Source organism: Atractosteus spatula, chromosome 3 (genome assembly GCF_055471065.1).
Source record: "Atractosteus spatula isolate fAtrSpa1 chromosome 3, fAtrSpa1.hap1, whole genome shotgun sequence".
In the NCBI taxonomy this organism is placed as follows: Eukaryota; Metazoa; Chordata; class Actinopteri; order Semionotiformes; family Lepisosteidae; genus Atractosteus; species Atractosteus spatula.
In genome coordinates this window covers 24,854,593-24,881,384 of record NC_142708.1, presented here as the reverse complement: position 1 = coordinate 24,881,384, position 26,792 = coordinate 24,854,593, and the positions used below count along the sequence as shown (strand labels likewise).

At 34.5% G+C, this 26,792-nt stretch overlaps 1 protein-coding gene across 1 annotated transcript in view; it reads right to left on the bottom strand.

The window, feature by feature from the left end:
* Positions 1–1,483: 1,483 nt before the first annotated feature.
* slc12a2 (solute carrier family 12 member 2) overlaps positions 1,484–26,792 on the bottom strand; it is a 92,465-nt gene continuing 67,156 nt past the window's right edge. Inside the window, exons 13-27 of the mRNA XM_088910465.1 lie at positions 25,990–26,091; positions 22,034–22,189; positions 19,483–19,582; positions 17,512–17,623; positions 16,255–16,395; positions 14,607–14,713; positions 13,680–13,759; positions 12,342–12,485; positions 10,100–10,147; positions 9,467–9,589; positions 9,220–9,331; positions 8,511–8,597; positions 8,051–8,186; positions 6,531–6,598; positions 1,484–5,503 (exon numbers count right to left, since the gene is read on the bottom strand). Coding sequence (XP_088766591.1) covers positions 5,368–5,503; positions 6,531–6,598; positions 8,051–8,186; positions 8,511–8,597; positions 9,220–9,331; positions 9,467–9,589; positions 10,100–10,147; positions 12,342–12,485; positions 13,680–13,759; positions 14,607–14,713; positions 16,255–16,395; positions 17,512–17,623; positions 19,483–19,582; positions 22,034–22,189; positions 25,990–26,091 — 1,652 coding nt within the window. The 3' untranslated portion in view covers positions 1,484–5,367. The remainder of the gene's footprint in view (positions 5,504–6,530; positions 6,599–8,050; positions 8,187–8,510; positions 8,598–9,219; positions 9,332–9,466; positions 9,590–10,099; positions 10,148–12,341; positions 12,486–13,679; positions 13,760–14,606; positions 14,714–16,254; positions 16,396–17,511; positions 17,624–19,482; positions 19,583–22,033; positions 22,190–25,989; positions 26,092–26,792) is intronic.

Here is a 26,792-nt window from a genome sequence, read left to right as displayed (position 1 = left end):
TGTTTAACAATGCAAACGATATACTGTGAGAGCTTAACCACTTCAGAAACTACTGAACTCTTCCTTCTTTCCTTGGCAAACAAAAATTCATTTATGAGTGTAGTGCATCACAATAAGCAAAAATGCATCAAATGAGTTGGACAGAGCTAGTAGAGGAAATGTATAAAAAAAGATTTAGTCAGTCAAATAACATCTTCAAGAACAAAAATGATGCGAGACCCCTGGCCAAAGCTGTCTTTAACCACCACAGTGCTGTGCTAACCATTACATGCTCATACAGTAGGTTTTTTTTTTAAATTAACATCAACCGAAGGTACATTTTACATTTGCTACTTTTATAGCACCCTTGATGCCAAGCATTTCTAGGCAGGCAGCTCAAACAAATGTTTTTAATTTAAAGATACAACATTGCCAGAATTCCTAATGTTACTTGTAACAATGTTCCAAAGACAAGGAGCATTCACATAACCAGAAGTACAGTATTACAAACCAAAAGAAGCCAATGGATGTTAAAAATGTTTAAATCAATCAAATCAAACCTGAATGTTACAGGGAATGCCTGCAATTTTTTTGTTGTTGTTGGAATGAGGAGGTGCAAGCTACAGTACACAAGTGGAGGTAAACTTCCACGTGGCTCTGTGCTGAAAATAATAAAGCTGACTTAGCCCGAAATTGTGAAGGCCAGCAAATTATCTAGCGGAGGGAATAAAAAAGTCAAACTTTAAATAGCAACTTTTTTTCCAGGTTGTCTCATCATATCAACATCACATCCGCATCAACTTTAGTTTGACAATTAATGCTGGGATCAATACTCAGATTGAGTGAAAATCTTGGGGTGATCTCCGAGTAAACCTTGCCATTTGAATCTTATTCTAATAAATCCTGTATTGTTCGTACCCATTAATGTTTTGATGCAGAAAAGCTCATGCATTTTTCTTTTCCAGGATTGATAACTGTATGCCATGCTTGCTGATGCATCCAACCATGTTCTCAAGTTGCAGTATGTTCAGAACTCCTTGCACGGATTTCCTGGGGATTAGAATAAAATTCAAAACCTGACTATATCATTGAGCTATTAACTTCTGATCACACGAACAATCTGTGAAGATTAGACTACTAAAAACCAAATAAGCAAGATGGACCAAAAGGCCACTTACTGTATTGTGGCCTTTATTTATTCACTGTGTCCTGTCCTTCTTTCAGCTCTGAAAACAAGGCACTGAACCCTGGGAGACCATGTGTTCTGTCCTGTTGGACTGTTGAATAGTCTCTGAACCCACATTAGACATTGCAGGTCAGTCATCTTAAAACTTACTTTTTGTACACTATTATTTATTTCATTAATTTGACTATACATCTCTTATTTTTAACAAAGTACCTCGAGATGAGTTGTATAAAAGTTTAAGATTTACATGATAAAACCCAGATTATAAAACAAAGTCTTAACTACTGTAAATAAACAATAAGGAATCATACATTTTAATTTGTTTCATTCATTTTCTATTTATTGCAATAGATGTACAAAGTATTTGTAATCTTAAATGTTAAAATAATGTTAGAAAAGCATATTTGTGACAGTTACAGTACAGTGTATATCAAAATTTTACAGTTTCAACCATTTAGGTAGATCATGTCTACCTCACTGGGAAAAAAGAAAAAAATAAAGACTTTTAAAACACTTTTTAACATATCTTCTTTTAAAAGGTATATATAAAAGATAGAAATGTACAGAAAGACTGAAAAAGGTAATTAAAAAATTAAAAGAGCAAAATCCCAACATAAAATCAACATGCAACTTAACATTAACTAAAAAAAAAACCTAAAATAAATAGTCTTACCCAGTTTATTTTTCATTAATCCACTCCCTTAATTTCACTATTAGTTATTTACAGGTTAATTATGAATTACACAGTGCAAACTAGGTAAGTTTTAACAGAATGACCAGTGCTTTTACTTCATTAGTTTTAATGTTTTACTACTGACAGATTTTTAAAAATAAAACTTTGGCTACAGAGACAAACTGGTGGGGAAAATCACCGTTAGAAAATGGAATGACCATATAGTAGCCAACAACTGCTCCATTTGAATGGAAAATAATTGTGCAGTAAAGGCCATATTATATGGTAAAAAGACGATAAAACGTATTAACGAATATTATCTACTCATTTAAACACCTGATGTGTATTCATATAAATGGATACACAAGCACATAGACATATTTCATTTGGTTGTAATGTGTAACAATCACTAGCAAGTTATGCAACAGCCTCCCCCCCATTTGATTTTAATGGTTTTTGACATGTAAGACATTCACGGTGGAATTTCTCCTAGTTTAGTTCATAGCTGTGAAAGACTGTGTACTGCACAATACACTTAGTAGTTGCCAAGATTAGAAAGAGAGAAGAGAGATCTTTAAATAAGTTACTTGGTATCCATCTTGCATCTGGAAAGCTATACAACCCTTCTAAAAAAGTATAATGCTCACTTTCCCAAAAGTTTAATGTCTTGTTACGTATACAAGTTCAAATGTGTTGATGATAGCCTAAAAACATTTAAAAAATAAAACGCCAAGTATGTAGTCATTAAATTAACCAGAATAGAAAATAATATTATTTTCTTTTTCTAACGGACTTGGAATATGTAAAAAAAAATATTAACAGAGAGCAGAAAGAGACTGGTGTACGAAACAAGAGTCTAGCACACCATAATCCCAGTAGCCACTTGAAAAAATGTCAAGGAGGCTGTATACTAACTTTAACCTTGCTGTTTTCATATCTAACCTTCACTATAACTAAACATTGCATCTTACCAGCCACTTAGTTGCACTTCCCTATAAGAGCTCTGTCCCAGACTAGGGGGAGTCGAATTCCGGAATGCTGTCTATCAGAGACATACAATAGCCTATTTTGCAAGGATTCAGCGTCAGAGCAAGTTAAAAAAAAGAGGAAGAGATTACAGAACATAAAGGCAACTCACAGTATAACATTCATCACTATGTGAAGTTTAGGGCAGAGGAATTCTGCACATTTCTCAACAGTGACTTCAATAAAAGACCCTCTGCCCCTCATTCCCCTGACCCCTCCTACATAATGAAGCCAGCTTCTATTATGCTCAACTCAAAAATGGTGCATTTTCGGGCAGATTAGAGAAATTATGTACAATCTTTGAAGGACAACCTCTTATCTGGATTGTGGGTGTGTTTTTGTTTAGAATGGCCAACAGCCATGCAAAAGCAGCCAATGCAAAGCATAACAAGAACCGCCTTGGATTCTTCAAAGCTTTATGAAATTACAGAAGGGCAGGAAATTTCTCTGCAGCTATCAATTACACTGAGCATGAAAACTAATCTTGCTACTTAGATTAAAAAAGTGCATGATCCAATTTAAAGAAACAATACAAATATTGACATTCTTCATTTTTCTAGGTCATGACATCTAAATCCTTCCTGTCCTGTAATGAGCAATATGAATTTATTGTCCATTAAAGTTACGGCAGATCTAAGTCACACGTGTAAAAAGAGAAAAGGCTATTTTATCAATCCTCAATGCATCTGTTTACAGCCAAGAGAAATAAAAAAAACAAACATTACCTTCACAGTTATGGGATCAACCTCACAGCACTCACCTTTCAATAAATAGGCAGGCAATACGTACAATTTCAGCTCACCATCATTGCTTCAGACCATAAAATCTAAACCCACTGGTCACACCATTTCTGATTTTGTTGGAAGTTTCACTTGAAAATGACGAGAATTGCTTCAACAACATTTTTATGACTTGACATGGGTTTCCGAGCTTCTGCTATGTATCAGCCTTGACAAAATTACAGTATTTGTGTTTAAAGATCGAGCTATTTTATTCTTGTTAAGAAGCCATGCCAAAAAAGCACAACAACTTCATTCAGAGATGCACAGATCTCATTTTCTGGAACTATATATAAAATCCAATGAAGCTTAAAAGGTGTTGGAAAAAAATAGCACTTGCAAAATTGGAAATGGCAAGACAGCAGCTTTTATAATACACTTCACATGGACTGAGCATTTACAGTTTTCTCCATTTAGTTATCAATCAGCCATTATGGCTTAAAAAGGAAGTAATGGTAAAACTGAAACAACCATTATGCCAATGATTAAGGCAAATTCTAGATTTTTACATGTACCTTTGCATCTCTTGCTTGCACACCTAGTAATCTGGAATAAAACAATGTTTCCCCCCCCAGCACACCGAGTCTGATGTAAAAATCGGCAGTGCTGTGGGAGAATTGGTAACAGTCAACCTACAACGTGCAACCTAGGCCAGCAGAGGCCATGGTGGAGCAAGGTCTTTTGTGAAGAGAGGTGTGAATGCCAAGTACATTGTATTTAACCAAGGATACCAGTTTACTTTCAACTACTCCAGCCTGAGTTTTAATCAACATCTTCTTCTTTTTGGTTCAGAACAATATTCTTTAGCAGCTATGTTGTTGCCTTCCACTGTAATTTTAGATTGTGTTTGCACACGCAGGGCGGTTCAATGTGACAAATGATGCTGATTTTTGCCAGGACTATGCCTGCGTTGGATAAATCACGGCAGGATTAAGTGATTGGAGCTTCTGATTTGTTGAAATGCACGCTCTCTACTTATTGAGAATGGAGGGCACTGTCAGAGAAACACATTTCGCTGACTTAGAGCTCAAAGGAAGACGGAAATGGAGAAGGAAGAATAAAACACTAAAGCAGCTTTATGCGAATCAGTGGAAATGACTGCTAATTTAAGCAAGTCCACTCGCATAAGATCATGTTTTAAACAAGATATCAATCAAAAAATATATCTATTATAAGCAGGGTGTTATGCTTTAAAGTTTGGTAGTAGTTAAATTTATGTGGAAGGCACCTCAATAAGGCTATTAAGTTTTTGCAAACCATTTCTGCATTATTTCTCCCAACAGAAGAAAACTAAAAAGTGTGATTATTATTGCTGCTTTAATAGTAGCAGAAGAAATAATTATGAAAATATAAGAACAGTATGAACCACAACTGTTCACTGTTTTTTCAGCTGAAGAAAGAAGGAAAGGAAGCAGAATTAACATTCAATCAACCAGACCGCTAGAATTTTTTTTTTACGGATGAAAAAGGCTCAATCTGGCATCACCATGACCTGCAAAATGGGAATGTGATTCTTTCTTCTGTCTTACACCACCTCTCCACTGGATGGCACTAGTGAGAGTTCATCAGCAGACTCCAAATGCTTCTCCCTGCAGTGTCAATGCAGTCTGTGTTTTTCCTTGTGTTTTATTTATAGAGTTTAAACCGTTAAAGTTTTTTTTTTAAGATTCTTCTAAAGGTGCGTCGGGCCACTGGTGCAGAGTGTCGCAGGGAAGGCGTGTGCTTCAGGAATAGAAGGTGAGCACACTCTGATGGTTGCCACGCACAAGGAGGATGGGTGGCAGCTGCTTGGACAAAGTCTCCAGCCAGGCCATGTAGAGGGCACTGGACACGGCTCCCTTCCTCGCCAGTGGCATGCTCCTACAATTCAGAAAGGTCCACCATGAGCTTAAATGGCAGCAGAAGTTCAACAGTCTAACAACATAACACTCTTTACTTGACTCTACAGTGAATCAATAATGATAAAATATCAATAAGAATCTGTACTGTTCAATGGGTGTATGACCTGTTTTTCCCTGGAACTGTTTTATATTTAGACATGCACAGGACAAGCTCACAGAAAACTTCCCAATTCAATTCGATTTTTAACATTTAAGGTTATTCTGACACCATTTAATGGACTATAGTCAACTTCGTGAAGATCACTATTAAACTTTTGGTAGAAAAGACACTAAACTATTGCAGACAATTTAAAAACGAAATGAAAGAAAATGTGAACGACTGTTGATCGTGTGCCTGCAAACGCGGTGCACAGATGGCTACATTTTAAAATTAGAAACAACAGAAAAGGCTGTTGGAAGTTCATAAAATCCCTGAGGTGCATGAGATAGAAACATTCACGGAAATACACAGCAATACTCAGGATTATGTTAAAGTCTATACCAGCATGTCTTGGTCTTCCTCAGGGTTAAGAATGCATCAGTGCACTCATTAGACATTTTTAACATACTTATGAACATGTCCAGGATTTCCTGAATGTTAACCGAGTAAAAAAAAAAAAAGGTTTAAAAAATCTTTTTAAAAAGTCAAGAGTGTTTTAAATGTGTAATTGCACCTAGCTGGTATCGAATGTTTCTTAAATTTAAGAGCCAGTTCGTAGTGAGAGGTTCATAATTCCTGGAACAACTTCTATTTCCTGGTCAGAAAAGGAAATTTATGTAGTCTGTTTATCAGTAGATAATCAGGATTTCTTTGATAAGAAAGGTAATGTACTGAAAAAAGAACAAATTTCAATATCAAGCGATAGAGCAGTTTTCTTATCAACGAAGTAAACCTAAATGCAAATGGAAACACGTAGAGTTGTGTATATAGGGACCCTAAATAAGTAAACGGAACACCCCAAAGAGGTTCTTTAATAGCACTGATACTTTTGAAACTTATTACTTACATGACAATGAGGTTAGCTGTGCTTGAATGCTCTTTCAGCAATTCATTCAATCTGATCTGGCGCTGGGTCTGAAATATTAAACAAATACAAATAAAATATTCATACTAGTATTAAATTAAAATTTGCAGAAATAGGGTGACCTACAGATGAACTATTATGATTAAACAATGGAACAATAAGGCTTTTTTGAGAGCTGTGAAGCACTTGTGCTGTACAGAATGTGCAGGTGACTCACGGGGCTCTGAAAATAAAGCGATATTGATACGAGGGCAGGTGAACTGCACTGTTCATTTAATAAAGGAAATAATACCACAAAACAGACTCGCAGTGCTATAAACAAGATCTCTGTTTCACCATATTGGAATTAATATTGTCACTAGAATGATGCCTAACAAGCTTGGACTTAATTAGCCAAACAGACCTTGAACAGGAGATGTGAGTAAGAGCTGATGGCCCACTGTATGGAGTACATTAAATAGTAGTGTCTGAGGTCTATGTGCAGGAAAATTATTTAGTAATGTCTGAGGATGTTCAGGGAAACTGCCAGGTTTTGTGGTGAGAACAAAATGGCAGCTGGGCAACCATCTTACTATAAACAGGAACAATGTCATATTTTAATACTATGCTAATATATTTATGGTAATTAACCAAATGAGTTTTAAACAGCAAGAGTTAGTGTTAACAAAGAAAATGGCAGTCAGACAGGCTGACTTATTTTATTCAAGAGCCCCCTTTTGACATTTATCCTGCTCCAACTAGAATTATGTACATGTATAATATCTGGAGTTAACTAAAGCTTTTGAGCTTTCAGTTTGAGTAATGAGCTATGTTTTTCAAAACAGTTTATAACCTGTTCTGGGTGTGAAAATCACCACAGCAATTTTCCAGGTGCAAATTTCAAAAAGCTAGTTGCTGCTGCAATTCAGCTGGTCTAATGGTTCATAAGAACATTTTGAGAGGGACTGTGAACATGCTGGTCAGGTTACTATCTTTTGTAATTTTTGTCATAAACTAATGTTTTATATGCTCCATTATAGCCACATATTAATATACTGCTAATATGTTAGGTCTATAAACATAAGCAGCTTTGTTTTCTTGAAGTCTTAAAAATGGAAGATTTAACATTTTTTAAAAATATTTAAATAAATAAATATTAAAACAAGAGTGATGACAGGAAATCCTTAACAATTCACAGACAAAATATGTTTAAATCTTATACGACTATTTTAGTTATTATGCACCAGAATCCTTACAATATATTAAACGTAAACAATATTTTCAGAAATTGTCTTAATCTTATACAAATTCAAGTTCTGTGCAAAATGCACAGCTACTTTTGCAAATACACATTTATTGAAATCTTTATATTAGTTCTGGGGATTTCTCAACCAAAAAGAATTCTACTTTTGTAATAAAAAATAATAGCCAACAATATTATACAATTGTGACAGCAGATGGATCTCAGAAAAAAATATGATGTCTTCTTGGTAAATGACCCCCAGGTGTGACAGGAGTCTAACCTTGGCCTTGTAGAGTTCCAGCTCATTGTCAGTGATTCTCCAAGGCTCATCGTTCTTCAGCTTCTCTGCTGCCTCTTGCTCCATTTCATCCTCATTGAGTTTGTAAGGTTCTATCATTTCTTCAAAGGCTGCAAAGCTGAAATAAATGCTCTGATGTCATCTACGTGTCTATCCATTTCACTTCAGAACCTTTATATTTTATATGTTCAGCATTCAGAAAATTTATCCGAGGGTATTAAAAATCCATATCACTAGCAATCATTCTACATGAAGGCCAACTAGACTTCCAGCACTACATACATGAGCCATTATTTAGAGATTCAAAGGAAAACTTTGAACTGTGACCATTTTTATAACCTCTTTTTAATGTCTTTTCTTGGACAAACAAAAAAAGGCTTCCTAAGCCTAGCGATATAACAGGAGTATTAACTTTAAATGAAATGTTTTCCAAAAAACTTACTTTTCCTTCTTTGGCTTTGTGTTGATATCCCCAAGGACTGTGATGTCGGAAAAATCTATCCTGAACTTGCTAAGCAGAGTTGCCATCCTGTTATAAAATTGAAAAACATCAAAGTGCAACATACAATTTCATATCAAAAATATATGAAAAGGCTTAAGATAGTTCAAAGAATACCTTCCACAATATGAGTGAAAGAAAACTGATTTTTTTGTACAACCAGATGTGAGATCGGGAATTATTACCAGGGGGGGAATAAACAGAGACAATGTACATGAATGTATGCATTTCAGTACTGCATCTACTTTACTTTTGAATTAAAACAGTTAAAAGTATCCCTTTAAAATAGGCTTTTTTTTTCAAAACATTACATTGAGTCTTCTGGAAAGAATGTGTTTCAGGAAACATTTATGAGTAATTTCAGTTCTTTGTCAACACAAAGTCCAATAATTCAGCTCTTTATTTTACAATGTGAAATATACTTGCTTCAAAGTTTAGACTCCAGTATAACTTTACAATATAAAAAATTGATTGAAAGAGAAAAACTAAGGATTTTTGTCATCTTTCTTTGATAAAACATAGAATGCTTAAATGCATACAGCGTATACTGTAGCTTACTGAAATAAAGTATTTTCAACTACGCTTTGCTTTAAGAATTAAAGCTTTAAAATGAATCAATTCACAGCTTATATTTAAAAACACAAATACTCACGTTCTTCGATCATGGTCAATCCTATTGATTTTTCCACCAATGAACACACGAATCTTGCAGTCCTTCCATTTCTTCTTGTTGGTAATCAAATATGGGATCAACAGAGTCAAGCCTTTGTAATCACATTGAAAGGCCAATGTTAGAAACCCTACAAAGCACTGATTTATATTGTCTACAACTGCTAAAAGTAATATTCTCTGAAAGATATATTACTATTTAATAAATGATCTCTGGGGTGCTTACTTACCACCATCATCAAACAGCCACCAGACATCTACTGTTCCCTTGCCCTGTTTCTTCTGGAACTGTGTGCTGGCCTCCAGCAGTTTCTGGTCATTAGCATTCAAAGGCGTAGTAGGGCTCTTTTTATCTATAAATCATAGAAAACAAAGCAAACAAACTAAAAGTGTAAGATTCAATTTCTACAGCAATGCTTACTTTCTGTTTTCATCTGTATAGCTCGAAAACAAAAACAACTATAAGTCAGAAATGACAGACGATTGATTATGGATCAAAATATTGTAACTTCCATTTTGAACATTTGCTTTGTGACACATGTTTCTCTGAGGATTCCCAAAAACCAAAGACTACAACTGGCATGAAAGCTCCAGTTCAGTCAGCTAATAGTGGAGGCGATAAAGACCAGAAGAGGAAAAGAAAAAGTAATGCCAACATTGTCACAGCAGAGAGAAATAAGAAGTTGAAGTTGATACTGAAGTTGAAGTTGGTTTAAGACGTTGATACTGCGCTAAGGGAAGGGAAATGTATGAACAAAACAGAAGGTAAAATGACAAAGGAAAAGCAAAAAGATTGTCTTTCCAGGAAAGAAAGCCAGGAGAGACGCATTAATGAACGGTAAAACAAAAGGTGGGATGCCTGCCTTTTTTCAACAGTGGCTGTGTTGGCGCCTTGCCTTCATCATCTTCGTCTGGACAGTATTTAAAAGACACAAAATGTATGTTAAAGTCTGGTGCCTTGTCAAGGAAAAACAGGACAGTGAACAGTATATATCATCATCATGTTTGATCGGCGACATTCAATAACAACGAAATTATTCAAAACAAAAACATGAATGCTAAGAAATTCTTAAACACTTGATTTCCGAAGAATGAAAAAATCATTGGAGTTAAATTCTTACATTTGTGTTGTGATGGTTGTATTTCACTGGTGCATGTTTAGTGTGCAATTGGGAATAACCCAAATAGCACATAAAAGCAAAATAAAAGTAGGAAATGCATGAAAATTAAAATGGGGTGTTGAAATTGGAAGTTTTTAAGCTTTTCTGAAGGAATAAATAACTTCCTTGGGGTTAAAACAAGCAGTACACACCACTGGTTTATAATATTGACTACTGATTTATAGTTTATTCAATAATAACAGCCGTGTTAAAGTATTTAATATCAAACAACAATGCAAAAACATTCTATAAATAATCCCTTACCAGGTTTTAGAGACTTTATAACAAACTAATGGATTCAGCAATAATATCCTATACAACCCAGTCAATTTAATAAATGTAGCTCAAAATGGTCTTTGAAGACATTTTGTTACTGTAAAATAAAACTTTTCTAGAAGAATACTTTAGAGTTTTAATACTGAGTAAATTCCTATGTGTTACATCACATACTGTACTTACCATGTGCTTAAGGACATGCCCAATAGAAGGTCTTGTCCACAAACAAATGAGAAGGCCTTGAACCTGCTATGTGGTCTGATAAATTTTGTTTTAGCAAAATCAAACCTCTGCTCAACTTGGTCAAATACAGGATGATATTAATTGACCAAGAATTCAAGACCATAGTATAATTGTAGATAGGCAAAAATAGAGATTTTACATTTTTTTTAATACCAAAATTCAAAATAATAAATTCCTCCTTTTATCCTAGATTTATCAAATGACCCATAGTATGAATGGTTCACTGGCTTATGATAAATATCTGTTCAAGTCATGTGGTTATTGCCACAAAAGGTCAAAGCAATTCCAAGGTTACACAAATTCTCATCATTCGAGGAAGTAATTAATGAGGAATAATTTCTGGGTCTATCAACCTCATTCTGACTGTAAATTATGGGCTATACTCGAAAGTATCGGGCTTTCAAAATTCAGGGAAAGGCTTGCACTGGGGGAGTTTTTCCTTCTGTTTATTTAGGACAGAAATATGATTAAGTGGGACGAACGAAAGCTGTGCATGTTTTAATGCAGACATGTGTAGAGGAGGCCAAAATGTGAGATACGAAGGTCACATTGTGACATAAGACAGCTATCTCTCTGTGGGACCAAAGAAAGAGGAGTTCACTGAAGTAAACATGTTTATACTCCATGAATAAGGAGGAATGCCTTTGGGAAATACAAGCACACGAAAATATACTCCTTTAGTTCAACATCCTGAAAGGGGATGTTGAACTAGCCCAAAATACTGAGAGGGATATACAGTATATCCCTAAATTCATGCCATTTTTAACTACGTCTTCTTTTTTGCAGCTAATTAAAACCTTCTTCACAAATGCTAAAGCATAGAGTGGATTCAAAAGTGTTCCAAACAAAAATAGTTAATATAGAAGTACAAACCCAACACTTAAATAAAATTACTGAACTTGTTTTTTCTTATGGTTTATTCCATATAAGCATCAGCTTAAACCAAAGGGGAAAAAAGCTTTGGGCAATTTGCTACCCATTGGAAAAACAGAGTCCTGATTATTTCAGTCTAATGTAAAATATTTTATTATAATACTAAAATAATGCACAAAAATGTATTCTCTGCTTTCTTACAGTAGTCTCATACTGTATACTGTATACAAAATATTATACCCTGAGATGTTATCAGAACTTACATTTACACCACTAAAAAAGTGGCACACAGTTTTAGAATCTCATACATGTTCCAGTCCCTTAAACTTGATAAAATACCCAAATCCATTTAACAGATGGCTTCTGCATGCGGCACATACATTTCCTAGGGTTTACAATTAAGAAAACATTTTTAAAAAGTTTACCTTGAACCCGTTCTGAAAGACTATAAGAGGTCCATAATTAAACAGAAATCATCCAGTTTTACATTCCTACAGATTATCTATGCAAAGAGAGCAGAGTGTGGTGCTGTTTTACCAAAAGAAAGTATTACCTTTTTGCACAGCTGGGCTGTTGTGAGTGCTGGGAGCTTTAGACGAAGGTTTAGAGGAGTCTGCGTCAGAGTCTTTGCCAGATTCAAGATTCAGTACAATATCCTTGATCCCCCCAGATTTCTCCTGAGATGACAGCAGCTCATCTACAAGGGAGAACAATGAAGTTGTGCTATTCTAGTGGGAGTCTACAGTGATAAAATGAACCTAACAATTCTTAAGAGGAGTCTGTGCATTTAATAAAAATTAACTTAAAAAGGAACAAGGCATTTAAAAAGCAAATTTAGAAGGAAAAAAATGAACCACCTATTTCAGAGATTTCTCAAAAATCTCCAGAGCTTAAACCTTCCTTCCCAGATTTCAGCCTGGTGTTTTCATGTTAAAATGACAGTGAATATTATGAAGACAGTTTGAGATTTGGAGAAACTATGCTTGATTCCCCAGACAGGCTTGAGAAAAAATGCACAAATCACTCAGCTATAGATCATTAAAGGCCAGGTCAATTGAGTCCTTTCCCAGCTGAAGAAACAGAATGTCATGGAGAAAAAAAAATGTTCACTAAGATCTATCATGAATTGAAGCTTTGCCTTTGTGCAATAACGAATCTAGATTTTACACTGTTTATTCTAATAATAAAACATCTCTTAGATTACAAATGCTTCACATAGTGTTTTCAGAAAGAACTACATAATCTTTCATTCTCAGATTTTAGCTAAATATGTATATCTTAAATCAATATCATAAAGCATGCCATTTTGAAACACTTAAGAACTACAAAACTTGCATTATTTACAGCAGTTATTTCATTTTCTATTTGCTTAATTATTTATTATTTTTTCTAACTCCATGATTCAGAAATATTTCTGCTTGACGTGTTATTTTACATCTGAGCTAAAAACAATAAAAAAACTATCAGATAAGCATACAAATCTAAAATAAAGGGTCAATCAGAGGGCAAAGAACTTTACATCACCTCTATGAAACAGCAGTGTATTTTCAAATAAAGTTAGACAAATGTGTTATGTTAGGCCCTTATTCTCTGTTAATATTTCTAATATATACTGTAGATATCAGTGCTATTATTTGGTGTTTCATGCACAATACTTCACAAGCAAGCTTTGGCAGTTTAGAAGAAGCTACTGTGTTTTCATAATTAACCTTAAGACTTCACTTTCGTGTTCATATTTTCCTGAATATTTAGATAGTATTGGATAGCATTTAAGAAACAACGGATACAAGACACCACATATAATGGACAAAGACAGGGGAAAATCAGGATATTCTACACTGATCAAAGCAATAGATGGATCATGCTTTAGGGAAAAAAACAGAAGACTAACCTTGACCATGAATATGGGAAACATCAAGTCCTTCTTTCAACCTAAGGATAACTGCTCCATACTGGAAATCAAACGCATCACTGAAACACAAATAAATTTAGTTTGCGTTTCACTTCAGGATGTGGTTTTGACATGGAAACTTCAACAAGATACAGCCCAGTAAACATAATGCTAAATTAAACCCTAATTGTCCACGTGTAGAACAAATAATCTTGAGAACTATTCTAAACGGAGCAAGACTCTAAAATTCAACTGTTACAACGGCTTCCATATGGCACACAAACAAAAAAAAAATCTTAATTTTGTTTCAAATGACGTTTAGATAAATTGAAAATTTTCGAACATTTGTTCAAATTAAGGGATTCTTCCTCACAAAGTCCTCTAAAAGAGATCATGGGAGAATTTCAAAAACAGCACCAAACTTAAAATGTTTTTCAAACTGGATGTAAAACCATGATTCCTAGATAAAAATACAAACTGTCAAGCCAGTTAACAAGTGATATGGCAGCTTAGTCAAAGAATTATGGTGAACTGCAGGAAAAAAAACATTTGGATGTCTTCTACACAGCCCACTGGTCCTCAGCCTTACCTACCTAGTACTGCACATTCTTACTTAGCAGACACAGAGACTCTGGAAATGACCTTATGATAATGTGTTTAAATATTTGCACTGTAATAAGAAAGGGATTCTAGAAAGTGCTAAAATGCATTCCACGAGTAAACTCTCCCAAATCCCTTCTAATTGCTTTTTGCTTTTGTTGAATAAGATGTCAAATCTTTCTGGTTAAACAAATTACAATGTGAAGTCTGCTGTGCTTTTCCCTGTACTGAAAAACCTACAACAAAGAGTACCTAGGACAAGCTCTGAAAAATTAAGTCACAAAAAATCACAATATACTACGGCTGTATGGGATGCATTCTACTCACTGAATCATGTTAATGTAGGTTTCGACATCTCTCATATCACCTTCTCTCCAGTTGTTCTTAAAACCAACTACCAATGTATTTGGTCTCAGTCGCCCCAGGCCTGCAGCCTGAAAAATAGATGTTTGAGTGTTATAACAATTTGCAGGGGATCTAGGGACTAGCATCACTATTCTAGACGCATTTACAACAGAAACCAAATAAGTTGAATGATGCTTAATTAACTGTTACTTAATTCCTTCCATGGTGCTACTGCAACTAGTACAACACCATGAGCAGGTTTTGTTCTTGGTATCCCCAAGGTTATTGTACGTTTACATTTATAAATCTATATACAGAGGGTTCTCAATTTATGTGAGGGTTGTGTTCTGGAAACCTGCTCGTATTGCAAATTTTGCGTAATTTAAACAAATTTTTCCTGTTTAAAATAATGGTAAATACCATAGTTGCGTTCCGCACGTGTAAGTTTGACCCTACTTACACCCTATCGGCACGAATGATGGGACATGCCATACACTAAATACCTTCAACACATCAACTTGTAACATGTATAAAACAAAAACACAATTAACACAGACATGTCTACATAAAAATACATAAAATATTAGTAAGCATCAGTTATATGTTTACTGTAAAGGGAATTTGAGAGAAAGAGTGAGAGAAAATGAGAGAAAAAAATTCAATGCATACTGTGCTCTCACCATGCTCGTACTGCGCTATCACATCTAACTACATCTCTAACAAAATACTTTCTTGCACACTTTGCATCACTACTGGCACTTTCACACTTTGCAGGACGCTTGCTAGCCATGTTGAAACACAAATTGCACACAAAAATAATGTTTATGGGGTAAAATAACACTATTGAAACAGAACTGCACGAGAGATGACTATACCGTAGTATGCCACGTGGCAGACTGAGGCCGAGACAACAGCATCACTGTGTACCAGCATTCCTAACTCTCCAACGCGACACTCGCACCATGAGCATCGGGCGGCCAACAGTGTAACTATGCGGCACGCATTATTTTGAATCGTGCTACGTAATTTAAACAAAAATGTACTTAAGGGTATATGGCGTTATTTTAAAAATGCGTATTTCAAACTCGCGTCAGATACGAACCCACTGTAACTTCTCCAGAAATACATGGTTTAAGATCTTAAGGATTTTATTTGGAGATACAGAAAATAAGTAAAATTTGTACTGGAAAAAAACTAGCTGAAAAATGTTTTTTCAATTTCAAATAATTTGAACCACAATATTCTAATGAATACAGGTATTATTTGCATATAATCAGTATATAGAAATATATGCTGATCAAAATGTACTAATTAACAGTCCTCAAAGTGCATTCACAGACTTTTTTGTTTTACTAAGGGGATGACAATGACAAGTTCTGTCCCCATTGAGAGAGCAATTATCTTCCTTCAATTCTGCTCCCTTCCTGGGGCAGTTATACTGAAACTGAAAAAAATGGAATGTCAATAAAATGTTATTAATGTCACCATTATCATTAAAAATATTCATCAAAATATCCAAAATATTTTCCTTAACATGAGCCTACAAAAATAAGCAAAATATTTTCCCTAACATGTTGCTACAAAAGCTAACGACACAAATTAACAAGTCAACTACTGGATCAATTCCTACCTGTAACAAATACTGGGCTCCCTGTCGTAGGTCCTCTGCATAAACTGGAGTGTAGAATGCCTTGGTTTTGTTCTTCAGAAGCCAGCGCTGGTATCGAGTCTGGTCATTCGCCAATTCCCTGAAGTTATGCCTGCGAGCACTCTGGGAAAACAACAAGACTGTTAAGTCTCTCAAATGCAATGTGCATCAGACACCACCGCAAAACACTGGATAATAGCTTTCTGCTACTGATTTTAGTCTACAACTCATATATGTCAATTTTCCCTCATTATATAACTCATTTGTTAAAACCTTTACCTTTTACATGAAACTTAAGAAATCTCACAATCCAGTATGCTTTATTTGAGGGCAGCAAAGAAGGAAATGCGTGCTGTTGGGATTAAGAACTGGTAAATGCGTAGTAAAAATAGAGCACTAATAGGGGGTAAAACATGGTGATATCATTTCAGGTGTGCAACAGGGATCTGTCTTATTACCACTGCTCATTCTAATTTCAACAACAAACTAGATTCAGGTGTAATTAAGAAACTAGTAGTGCTGGCAGATGATGCCAAAATAGGAAGTTGAGCAAACATTGCAGAAGCTGCAAAGGGAATAAAAACAGACAAAATTCGGGACTGGGAAAACATTTGACAACTTACATTAAGTGTGGACAATTGCAGAATATCATAGAAAGCAAAAAATATTATTCTATAGCTGCAACATTGGAAATTGGAAGTTGTATATGAAAGCTCCAGTGTTTATGTTAACATTTTTATCTTAATGTCAAGAAGCAATATAAGGCAAATAAAGAAATTTAGGGTATACAGATTATACAATGAACTAGTAAGACCTCACTTAGGACACATGGGGACTTTGATGAAAGTGATTTTAAAACTAAAACATAGTTGGTTAAGTACCAATTTGAATTGCCATTAAACATTAGTCAGAAAAGAAATTGGGAGCTTTCCTTTTTGGGGTGATCCTCATACTTCTAAAAAGCAACATCAGTTTCTTTGCATCTAAGTTTAGTTATTGTTGCTGATCTCATAAAATAAGAGACTTGCAAACTAAACTTCAAACTTCATAATCTGAATCGTCAAATTCTGTGACAACCACCTCAGAAATGGCTGCTATTTGGAATAATAATTACAAAACTACATGGACAAAATTAAGTGCTTTCAGTGTGAAACCCACCAGCCTTTTAGACTACAGAGCTTTAGCTTTGTTTAGTTACTCTCATCCAAGTCTTTACTAAAACACAGTCTTGACACCTACCATCCGGACATGTCCACAGACCATAAGCCCAAGGTTTTTAGTGAAGTCATGAACTAGGTTGAGCAGCGCGGGACGAGCATATGGATAGCCAGTCATCACCAAACACTGGGGTCTGTGGGAAAACAAAAAAATGTTAATATTGGAAATGACAAGGTTTTATTAAGCGAAGAAAACCCTTCTGTGTACTTGCCAATGACAAGTTTTCATTGAGCTGAAGGGATGTTTACCAAGAGACAAACACTCTCTGCTCTCTGGTAAAACTGATACTGCACATTTACGACAATGATGGCCTTTTCTTATTTAAGGATTATTGAGTTTTTAACCATAAAATATGAACAGAAAAGTATTTGTAAAAGTAGTACCATAGTTAATCATTAGTAAATCATAAAACTTTTTAATAAACCAAATTAAGCAAAACAGCAAAAAATGTAAAAAAAATATTGGCACTGAAACTACCAAAGTTAAGGAAGAGTACATCAAAGCAAGGATTTATGAAATACTTAAGATTATGAACCGTCAAACATAAGTGAAACATTTAATTATGAAGACATGTTAAGCAAATACTTAATCCTCACAAAAGCACATTGCCATGGTAACATCTGGGGCTGTATATAAGAAAAGCAGAGGTCAAACTTAAGAGCACTGAAAGATTGCTTTCAATTACAATTTTATATTTAATAAATAAAACCCAGAGGATTTGCATGTTATTTCTTAGAAATCATGAATAAGTAATTTGTGCTAGAATTTGTAATTTGTGCTACAATCATGCAGACACAGAACCTCTCAGCACTGTATCCTGAAAACCAAATTATTTCCAAAAATAGCCTTTTCCCGTTTTCTAGAGAAATAATCAATCTATAGTTATTCACACATCGTCATTTGAAGGCTGTTACATTCTTACCACACTAATATAAGCTTTTGGGGATTAAAAAGATTTTCATAGTTTCAGTAGCTTTTTTCTCCCTCAACTTAATTCTGCAGTGAATGGTCAGATACTGTTGAAGTAGTGCACGGAAACAAAGCAAGGACAAACAAAGGCTACATACTAATACAGTTTGCTGAATAGTATGCTGGGAGCTATGTTGCTCGTGAAAATATTTTTACATTGAAGAAGTTAAGGAGAAATTAGAACTTAGTAGGTTAACAACCTAAACAAGTTTCTAAAACTGACTTTACTTCAAGTTCAACTTTAGAAACTAATTATGCCCGATTAAAAAAAAAACATCTATTTATTCGACCACCTATTTATTCCACAAGCTCTTAAAGATCTATTAAAGCTTGTGTAAAATGACTAGATTTGGGACAAAAAAAGACATACAAGTCCTTTAGAGAGACTAATAGAAGTTAGCTGTGCAAAAAAGAATAGAGGTGAAGATGTAGGGAATTAGGCTAGGTTTAAAAACAAAATATATATAAAATATATATAGTAAAAGCGTATTTTGGAACAGGAGTACATGCTTTCTAAGCTGTGGCAATAATATTACTATTCTTAACGGTTTTAGATTCTCTTAGATATTACTACTGGCTTCTTAATGCTTCACAGGCTTCAAACTCAGGTCAATCTATGGACCTGGGCAGGAATCAGTGCCCTGAATTTGAGCAGGGATAGCACTTCAATTTCATGTATAACAAAACTAATAAAAAACAGCTGAAAATGTCCCGGACCTTGAAGTGATACACAGCTTCTTAGAAAAGCAGCTTGGCAGTCCTAAGCATCCAATTGGCTGAGAAACACTGCTAAAAAAATCCTGTTTTCAGGCTCATTGAACCAGATATCTATTCCAAAATCAGTTCCTTTTTGTGTCTTGATTGTATTGTATTGTGTCACATTGTATTAAACATATGTGAGATTAGCTGAGACCTCTGTAGGTAGATTTTGTTTCATGAAGGGGAAGATTCTGTATTCTGAGAAAACCCCTGCATGAAAGAAGGCACATGTTCAGGAACTGCTTGCATAAAACTGTAAATGACCTGAAGTTCTTGATGTGGTCCTCCACTCCAGTGAGGTGTATGCAGTGTGAGAGAGCCTGGTGGTACGTCAAGGCTTGTGTGGAAGAGCCCCAGTTGACATCTGTAAAGCAGATCTACATCAGTCTTCTCCACACTGCAAGTACATGCTCTTAATGCACACGCAAATAGTCACTTAAAAAATATAAATCAAAACAGATGGCATTTACTTGGTACATAAACATCAGAATTGTCATCACTTCCTCCTCAAGTGTTACATCTCTAACATTTTAATGGTGGGTTCAAAATTACCCTGGGTGGTTTAGCCAGTTGTATATTGTTTATGTACAGTAACCAGCTGCCACCACATGTCCAATGGTCAATTACTTAGGACTAAAAACATTACATAGAGGTGGTCTGGTTCCACTGCCAAAAACAATTAAGAAGGTCAGACTCAATAAGAATCAAATAAATTAGCTGTAACAGAAGAAATTGAAAACTTTTACTGCGCAAGTGCGTGCCTGTACAGTACATATGTGTTGCATATAATATGGTAACTTTTAAGGAAAAATGGAAACATATGTCCCACGAGTGTATTCCGGTGAAAGCCATTTTTATCCATTGATATACTTAAAAGATTAAATCTTCTAAACTCATTTCCTCCTTCTAGAAATAGCAATCTATAAAACAATTCTAGTAGTATTTTATACATATTCTTAATGTATAAAAAACATTACTTCATTAAACTCACTTTTGCACTCACCATCAATATTTATTGTCTTTTAATAATAAGGTCATTTTTAGAAGATTCATAGATGAAATCTAAAAGATTTTTCAGGGAGAGATGGTGCATCATAATGTATCCAAGCATACTATTTTAAAAACAGTTTTTCATGAGAGACAATTTATGATGCCAAATTATATGCAAATACACAAATGGAAATGTTCTCTCAGAATCAGAAACTAAGAGGTACATAATCTAGCAATTACTGCATTACCTTTCTGCAAAAGCAACAGATGCATTTAACAATCTCTTAAGGATCTTAAAAAATTCAAGCCTTTTCCTTCACCTAGAAAAACCTGCAGACCGATCACTCAAGCAATAAAAATTCAAAGGGCAAAAAAGCTCTTAGGGGACTTGAGAACCTGACACCATGAATATGAAAAACATACCAGAAAAGCTTACAATGAGTCATAAAAGCCTGCAGATTTCACTCCTGCTTATGTTGTGGAGGGATGAGAGAGGGCATAACTAGGAACACAGAATCTTGTGCTTTTATGTAAATCATTAGCAGGTAAATAGAGATGAACAACACATTTAAAAGGACTAAAATAAGATGTAATTACTCAGGAGTAATTAAATACCTCATGTTTAAAATATCAAGATAGTCCAGATTTCAGCCTTAATCAGAGTTAATTTTAGTTTTACATTGATATTTTGTTTATCTGTCAAGTTCTGCGCTTGATCTTTATTTTAAATGCATACTGTGCCCGCTATTTAAGGACTATAGAAGGATTGAGGGGATGGGCCACCACAAAGACCTTCTCTAACTTTGATTAACAGAGATATTTCAGTTCATTTTTTAATGTACAACAAAGGAAGCTAGCAAACATTACACCTAACTTCATACAACTTTAGTTTTTCAGTCACCCTCAGAATTTATAAAATAGCACAATTTCAAGTTATGAAACGCTATCTCTGTAAATATTTTTTCCGATATACTGTTACTATTTTGGTTTAAACAGACTAGTTTCACTGAGTGAAAATGCTTTGCAAAATTTCAAAACATACTGCACATGCTTTTGAAATAGCTTCTAAAAGATGGTGTATTGTCTGCTGAACTGCTGTTTATCAGCATTGCACTTCTGTATTTTTTAAATGCTGAATTTGTATCTGAACCCGTTTTGTGTCATGGCCAGTCACATTACTGAGATTTAGGTCACAGCCTAACTCCCTATTCACTTTATCTAATAATAAAGCTTCCATTTGGATGCAAATCATTAATTTATTCTGCTCTAGAAGGCCACAGATACTCTGATGTTTCGATAATTATTTTTGCCCCCTTTTCATTATTTGTAAATTCTGCTTAAATATTGTTGTGAAAGCACACTGGGTGTAACTCCTTATTTGCATAAGTGTTGCAGCTACATTGGCCAGTAATAAGGAACAAACAGAATGTGTGAGACAAATTTTATTATTTGTACCCTGATCCTTCCTTTGTCACTAAATACTCAGCTCATGCAAGGTACCCTGTATGAATTTGTATTTAAGTTTATTCAGTGCTATAAATGCATAAAGATTAGAGTGTTAAAACCCCTGTTTATTTCTTTTAACAATCTTAATACTGTGTGCACTGTAGTAAACACATTACACAGCAGTGCACAGACAGTAAAAAAAATACTACTACATCTTTATTATCTCTAACTTATCGTTTCTGATTACATCTAAAAACAAATATATTTTATACAGTACAATAGCCTAACAGTATAAATAGAACATTTTTACATACGGTATGGAAGAAAATAAAGATTAAACACTAGGTATATCTCTGTATATCTCCAGTAAATTTCTTACCTGGTTTCTTATAGCTGACATAGATATACAAGGCCATGACAATGACATTTGTCAGCAAGGCTGCCCACCAGTTAATAATGAACATCACCACACAGCACATAATGGCTCCAACCAAAGAGACCCACTTGTTGTAGTACTTGAATCCAGGGCGCCAGCCTTTTGATAAAAAAAAAGAAATGTCGTCATTTCAGGACTTCTGAAAATACAGTATTGCTTCACATTACTGTTAGATATACTATTAAATAAGAAAAGATAAGAAGCATTTGTTCTTTTCATCAAAACAAAAAAAGCAATTGGTAGGATATTGGTATGGTATTGTATTTAAAAATACAAACATTTTCAAAGCATTTTGCTTCAGGGCAGATTTGCTCCTCTTTTTAACCAAATCTAAATGCAAATGATTAAGGATATAGTCTTATGAAACAACTTAGTAAAGTGATTTGAAATTATCTGGTATTAGTAAAATTTTGCACTAAAAAAATGACAAAGTTAGAACTACAGTTAGATATTAGATCCTCTATGCTTTGTTAAAAGGAAAAAAAGCATCAAGGATAACACTAAAAAAGTTTTTAGTTCAGGAAGAGTGATACTCTAATACTATGTGCTACTTAAGTATTCTATTAGGTTGTTACCAACTACTAAGAGTACAGCAGATGGCTTAAAGGGTATATTGGGTGTAGATCGAGAATAAAATATGTAGTATCCTACCTTGCTGCTCTGACACTATTTTTAATGAATAGGTTTTTGTGTTACATTCAGCACAGTACCAAACTGCAAAATTAGCAATCTTCACCTTTCAAAAGCAGCACTGAGTAATGTCTATCCAGGTTCTGTGAACATCCCATAGAGATCAGGAATAGGGCGCCACAGTTTCATTGCCAAATAATGTAGATTTTTTGTAATGAAAAAAAAAAACTGTGCACAGCATGAGATAGCTTTTGACAAATACGACTGGCCATTTTCTGCTTTCACAGTTAGTATTACTTAATTGGAAAAAATAGCTTAATACTTATAAAAATGACTCCATGTATTAATAGATGCAGCGAGGACAAGTGTAACTGTTACTGTATACATATCACACAGCACATTTACAAGTATGTATACTTGACTTGAACTTTATTGCCATATGTAACCGGTACATGTACTGGTACAATGGAATTCTTACAGAAAGTAAGGAGGTCACACTACAGCACAAAGTGTTGGGCAAATGTTAGGTAACGGTAGCTCAGCAGGTCCAACACTGACCACTGTTCTTGCCATTTAAACTTAGAACTATATCACTGCTGGCTCTGCTCTTGATTGGGAATGTATTGGTACAGCATTGGGGTCTAACGATTTTCTTTAAAATTTCATGGCAAAAAAATAACAGTACACACAAGTCTATATAATAGGATCGTTTAGTCTACAAAAGACAGTAATGTGGAACCTTTCTGTAAATCAGAAATGTGTAATGTGGTGGATAATGTACACATCTGAAATGTGATGTTTCAGCGAGATTGAACAAATTAGTTTTCAGTTCAACCTGTCTGACTAACCAGGTTTGCAAACTATCAATAAAAGATGTAATCAACATTGGTAAGCACTCAATCCATGCCCTCTCTAGTTAAACTGAGAATTTCATTTAATAATGAGTGATAATCAAATTTACTCTACTTGAATAAGGTATCATTGTAACAGATTGACATTAAGTATTGCAAACCCACAAAAGTAAAGATAACAAAGAGCAACATTCTTTTGTTACTTAAATATGATCTGGAAAAGACTGGTTTATTCTTTATTACAATTTTATAGGCAGGTCCTTAAACAAAATCGCATGACTCGGACAACGTCTTAGAGCTACAAGTACACTTAACCTGAAAGTGGGCATAGCAAGACAAAATATAATGGCGGTACTTATCATTAACTTACATGCATAGTTGTACGTGCAAGTCTATGAAAACTTTAACCTTATGTATTATTTGCTTTATTGTCGATTAACTCCCAATGCTCCCTTTAACAATGCATCTTTGACTTATAAAATATGTACCTGGTCTTCTTCTAAAACTTTGGTAAAAGGGGAAAAAATATTCATTATTTAAACAATGTGATAAACACCACATGAATAATCAATGAAATGACAAATAAAAATGTTCCTGTCTCTTCAAGTAAGTTCACATCCTTATTTAAAATTGCAGTCTTCTGACATTCACTCCATCTGATTGCTAATATATTTGACATTTTTGGTTAGTAATCTTTTTAGCATTTTAAATAAATTTCATATGTGGTATATTTAGAAGTCATCAGTTAAATCACAATAAAGGACTATTTTGAGAATTTTCTATAATGTTCCAAGTTACAAAGTTATAATTTAAGAAGCACAAAAAATTACAGCAACAGAAACAAATGCAGAAAAAAAAAGACTTTTAGCAACAAAAATTCCTAGTTTCTTTTGCGCAGAATTCACCAAAAGAGGCTACTGATTTCTGCAAATACAGACACAGCTTACTTATTTTCATATAATGTTCAATTAATACTACAAAAAAGCTTTTCATTGAAAAGTATGCAGTATATAACACTATTAATTAGTTAATGATAGTTGAATCCTGAGATACGAAAAATTACAACTACATAGAGTAAAACAGTACCACCCAAGAATTTATATTATTTTAGTTCATACAGTAAACGTGTTACTATTTGACTCTGAACTTGCATAAGACATTTTTACTTATCCACTGTAAGAGCAATAGATTTGGTACTTGAAATTAAGTACATTTCTCATAATCTGAATGAAGTGTGATGAAGAGCTGACTGATGTTTTTAAAACGAGATCTGCAGAGCACAATGTGTCTGACCTGCAATGCTTTAAACAACCTTGTCACACTGTGTACGAAAAAATACCAGAAACCAGAGAATGAAATTGAAGTTTTAAATACAACATTTCTGTAACTGAAGAAACTGGCACTCCAGCATAAGAGGAAGTCAAAGATTTAAATGCTTGATCTTAAGAAAAACACAGGTTAATAACACAGCATTCAAAGCCTTTTTGAGTTTGTCTGTAACACTGTATGATATAAATAACTGCGTGCTATTCCTCAATTATGTGACAAGCTCATCTGTGCCAGTTCTTCCATTCTGTTCATTAAGAGACCTATGTAACTCTTTTTTTCCTCCTGGAAAGGTCTGACAAATGGCCTTTGATCCAGTTGCCAAAAACGGTCTTCTCCTGGGACATGGCTCCTCCTGAGGTTTTCCCTTTCATACAATAGCAAAGGGAAATAACTGAACTAAAATAGCTTTTTCCACACAACATGGAATTGTGTTATCCATTTACTATCACATCACAATTCAGAGAATTTGAAGCTCATAGGTACAAAGGTTCTATCCTTGTTTAGGCTGTGAATATGTACAAGCTATACTTTACTATTTTATCACATTTGCTATAAAAACAGTCTAGGTCAACCACAAATAAACCATCAGAATCTACAAAAATGTTACAACTGTAGCAATTGACATATACAGTATATCTATAACAAACCTACAATTAAATAAAATTTAAAAACTTAAATTATACTTAAAAAGTCACATTATATACTTATGTTTTTCAAAAGGACTAAATATTTGCACATCGCATATGCAAATATTTAATGAATGGGGCTATTTCCCTGCATGATTACATCAAATCGTATTTATATATTGTAGCTGTAGTAAAAAAAAATGTTAAAAAGAGGTAAATAAAGAACTGGCATCAATGTTACCTACAGAATTCATTCAGATCCCTTTCTTCTGTTAAGACACTCTAATACTGTAATAAACATCCAAGGCAATAAATCCTTATCAAGACTTGGACATTATGATAGAATTTATCAGTGTGAAAAGGAAATGAAAAGACTCCTGGAAGATAAAACTTTGTGAAGGCAAGTCATTTCAGTCTGAAAGCCATTTGTGCCAAGCATTTAAGGTTTTTTACAAGTTCCTACCTGGAGACTTGGCCAAAGACGCATGGAATACAGAGAAGTTGATTAAGGCATAAGAGGCCAAGAAGAAGTTGGAAATGATGGGAGCAATGGTGTTCAAGTCACCTGGAAAACAAAACAAAGACCTTTTTCCTACGGTTCAACTCATTTTAAAGACAGACGTGGCTTACAAGAGAAATGTAAGATTGTTTTATCTGTTACTAAAATGAGTGTTATCCATGGGATTGCCATAATATTTTCAAAATACTGTATCAAATGTTTCAGCTGTCCAAAACAAATCTACAACAAATAAAAAGTAAAAACAACAATAAAAGGGCATATCCACTTAAGAAAAAAAAATGTCCACAAGTTGTATTGAATGTGTACTTACAAACATCAATACTATTCATTTTCTGCGAGTGCACTTTCATTTATCATTTTATTTATCAAGGCGATGTTGATAAGAGATTTACTCTTATGTGCACGTCAATGAAATATACATGCAGTCACTACAAACCTGACTTCAAACAGCTACGTTCGCTGTAAACCTGTTAACTGGCAATCAGGAGCTTGAGACAAGTCTTCATATCAATGTGAAATTGTCATGAGCAAGTTATGAGCCTAATTTAGCACTGACTCACTCGGCTGAGGTAACAACCCATTTGTCTATACAGCTGAAACCACGGAACAAGTAGTCAAGTAGCTGGTGCAAAAGAAGCGAGGAGGGTGAAGCAAGTGCATAAAAAGGAGTGCACGTTCCATGTACGCCATCTGTACAGTTTCCAAATGACTTGAAAAGTTCAGAAACATTTTTAGTTTATACAGAT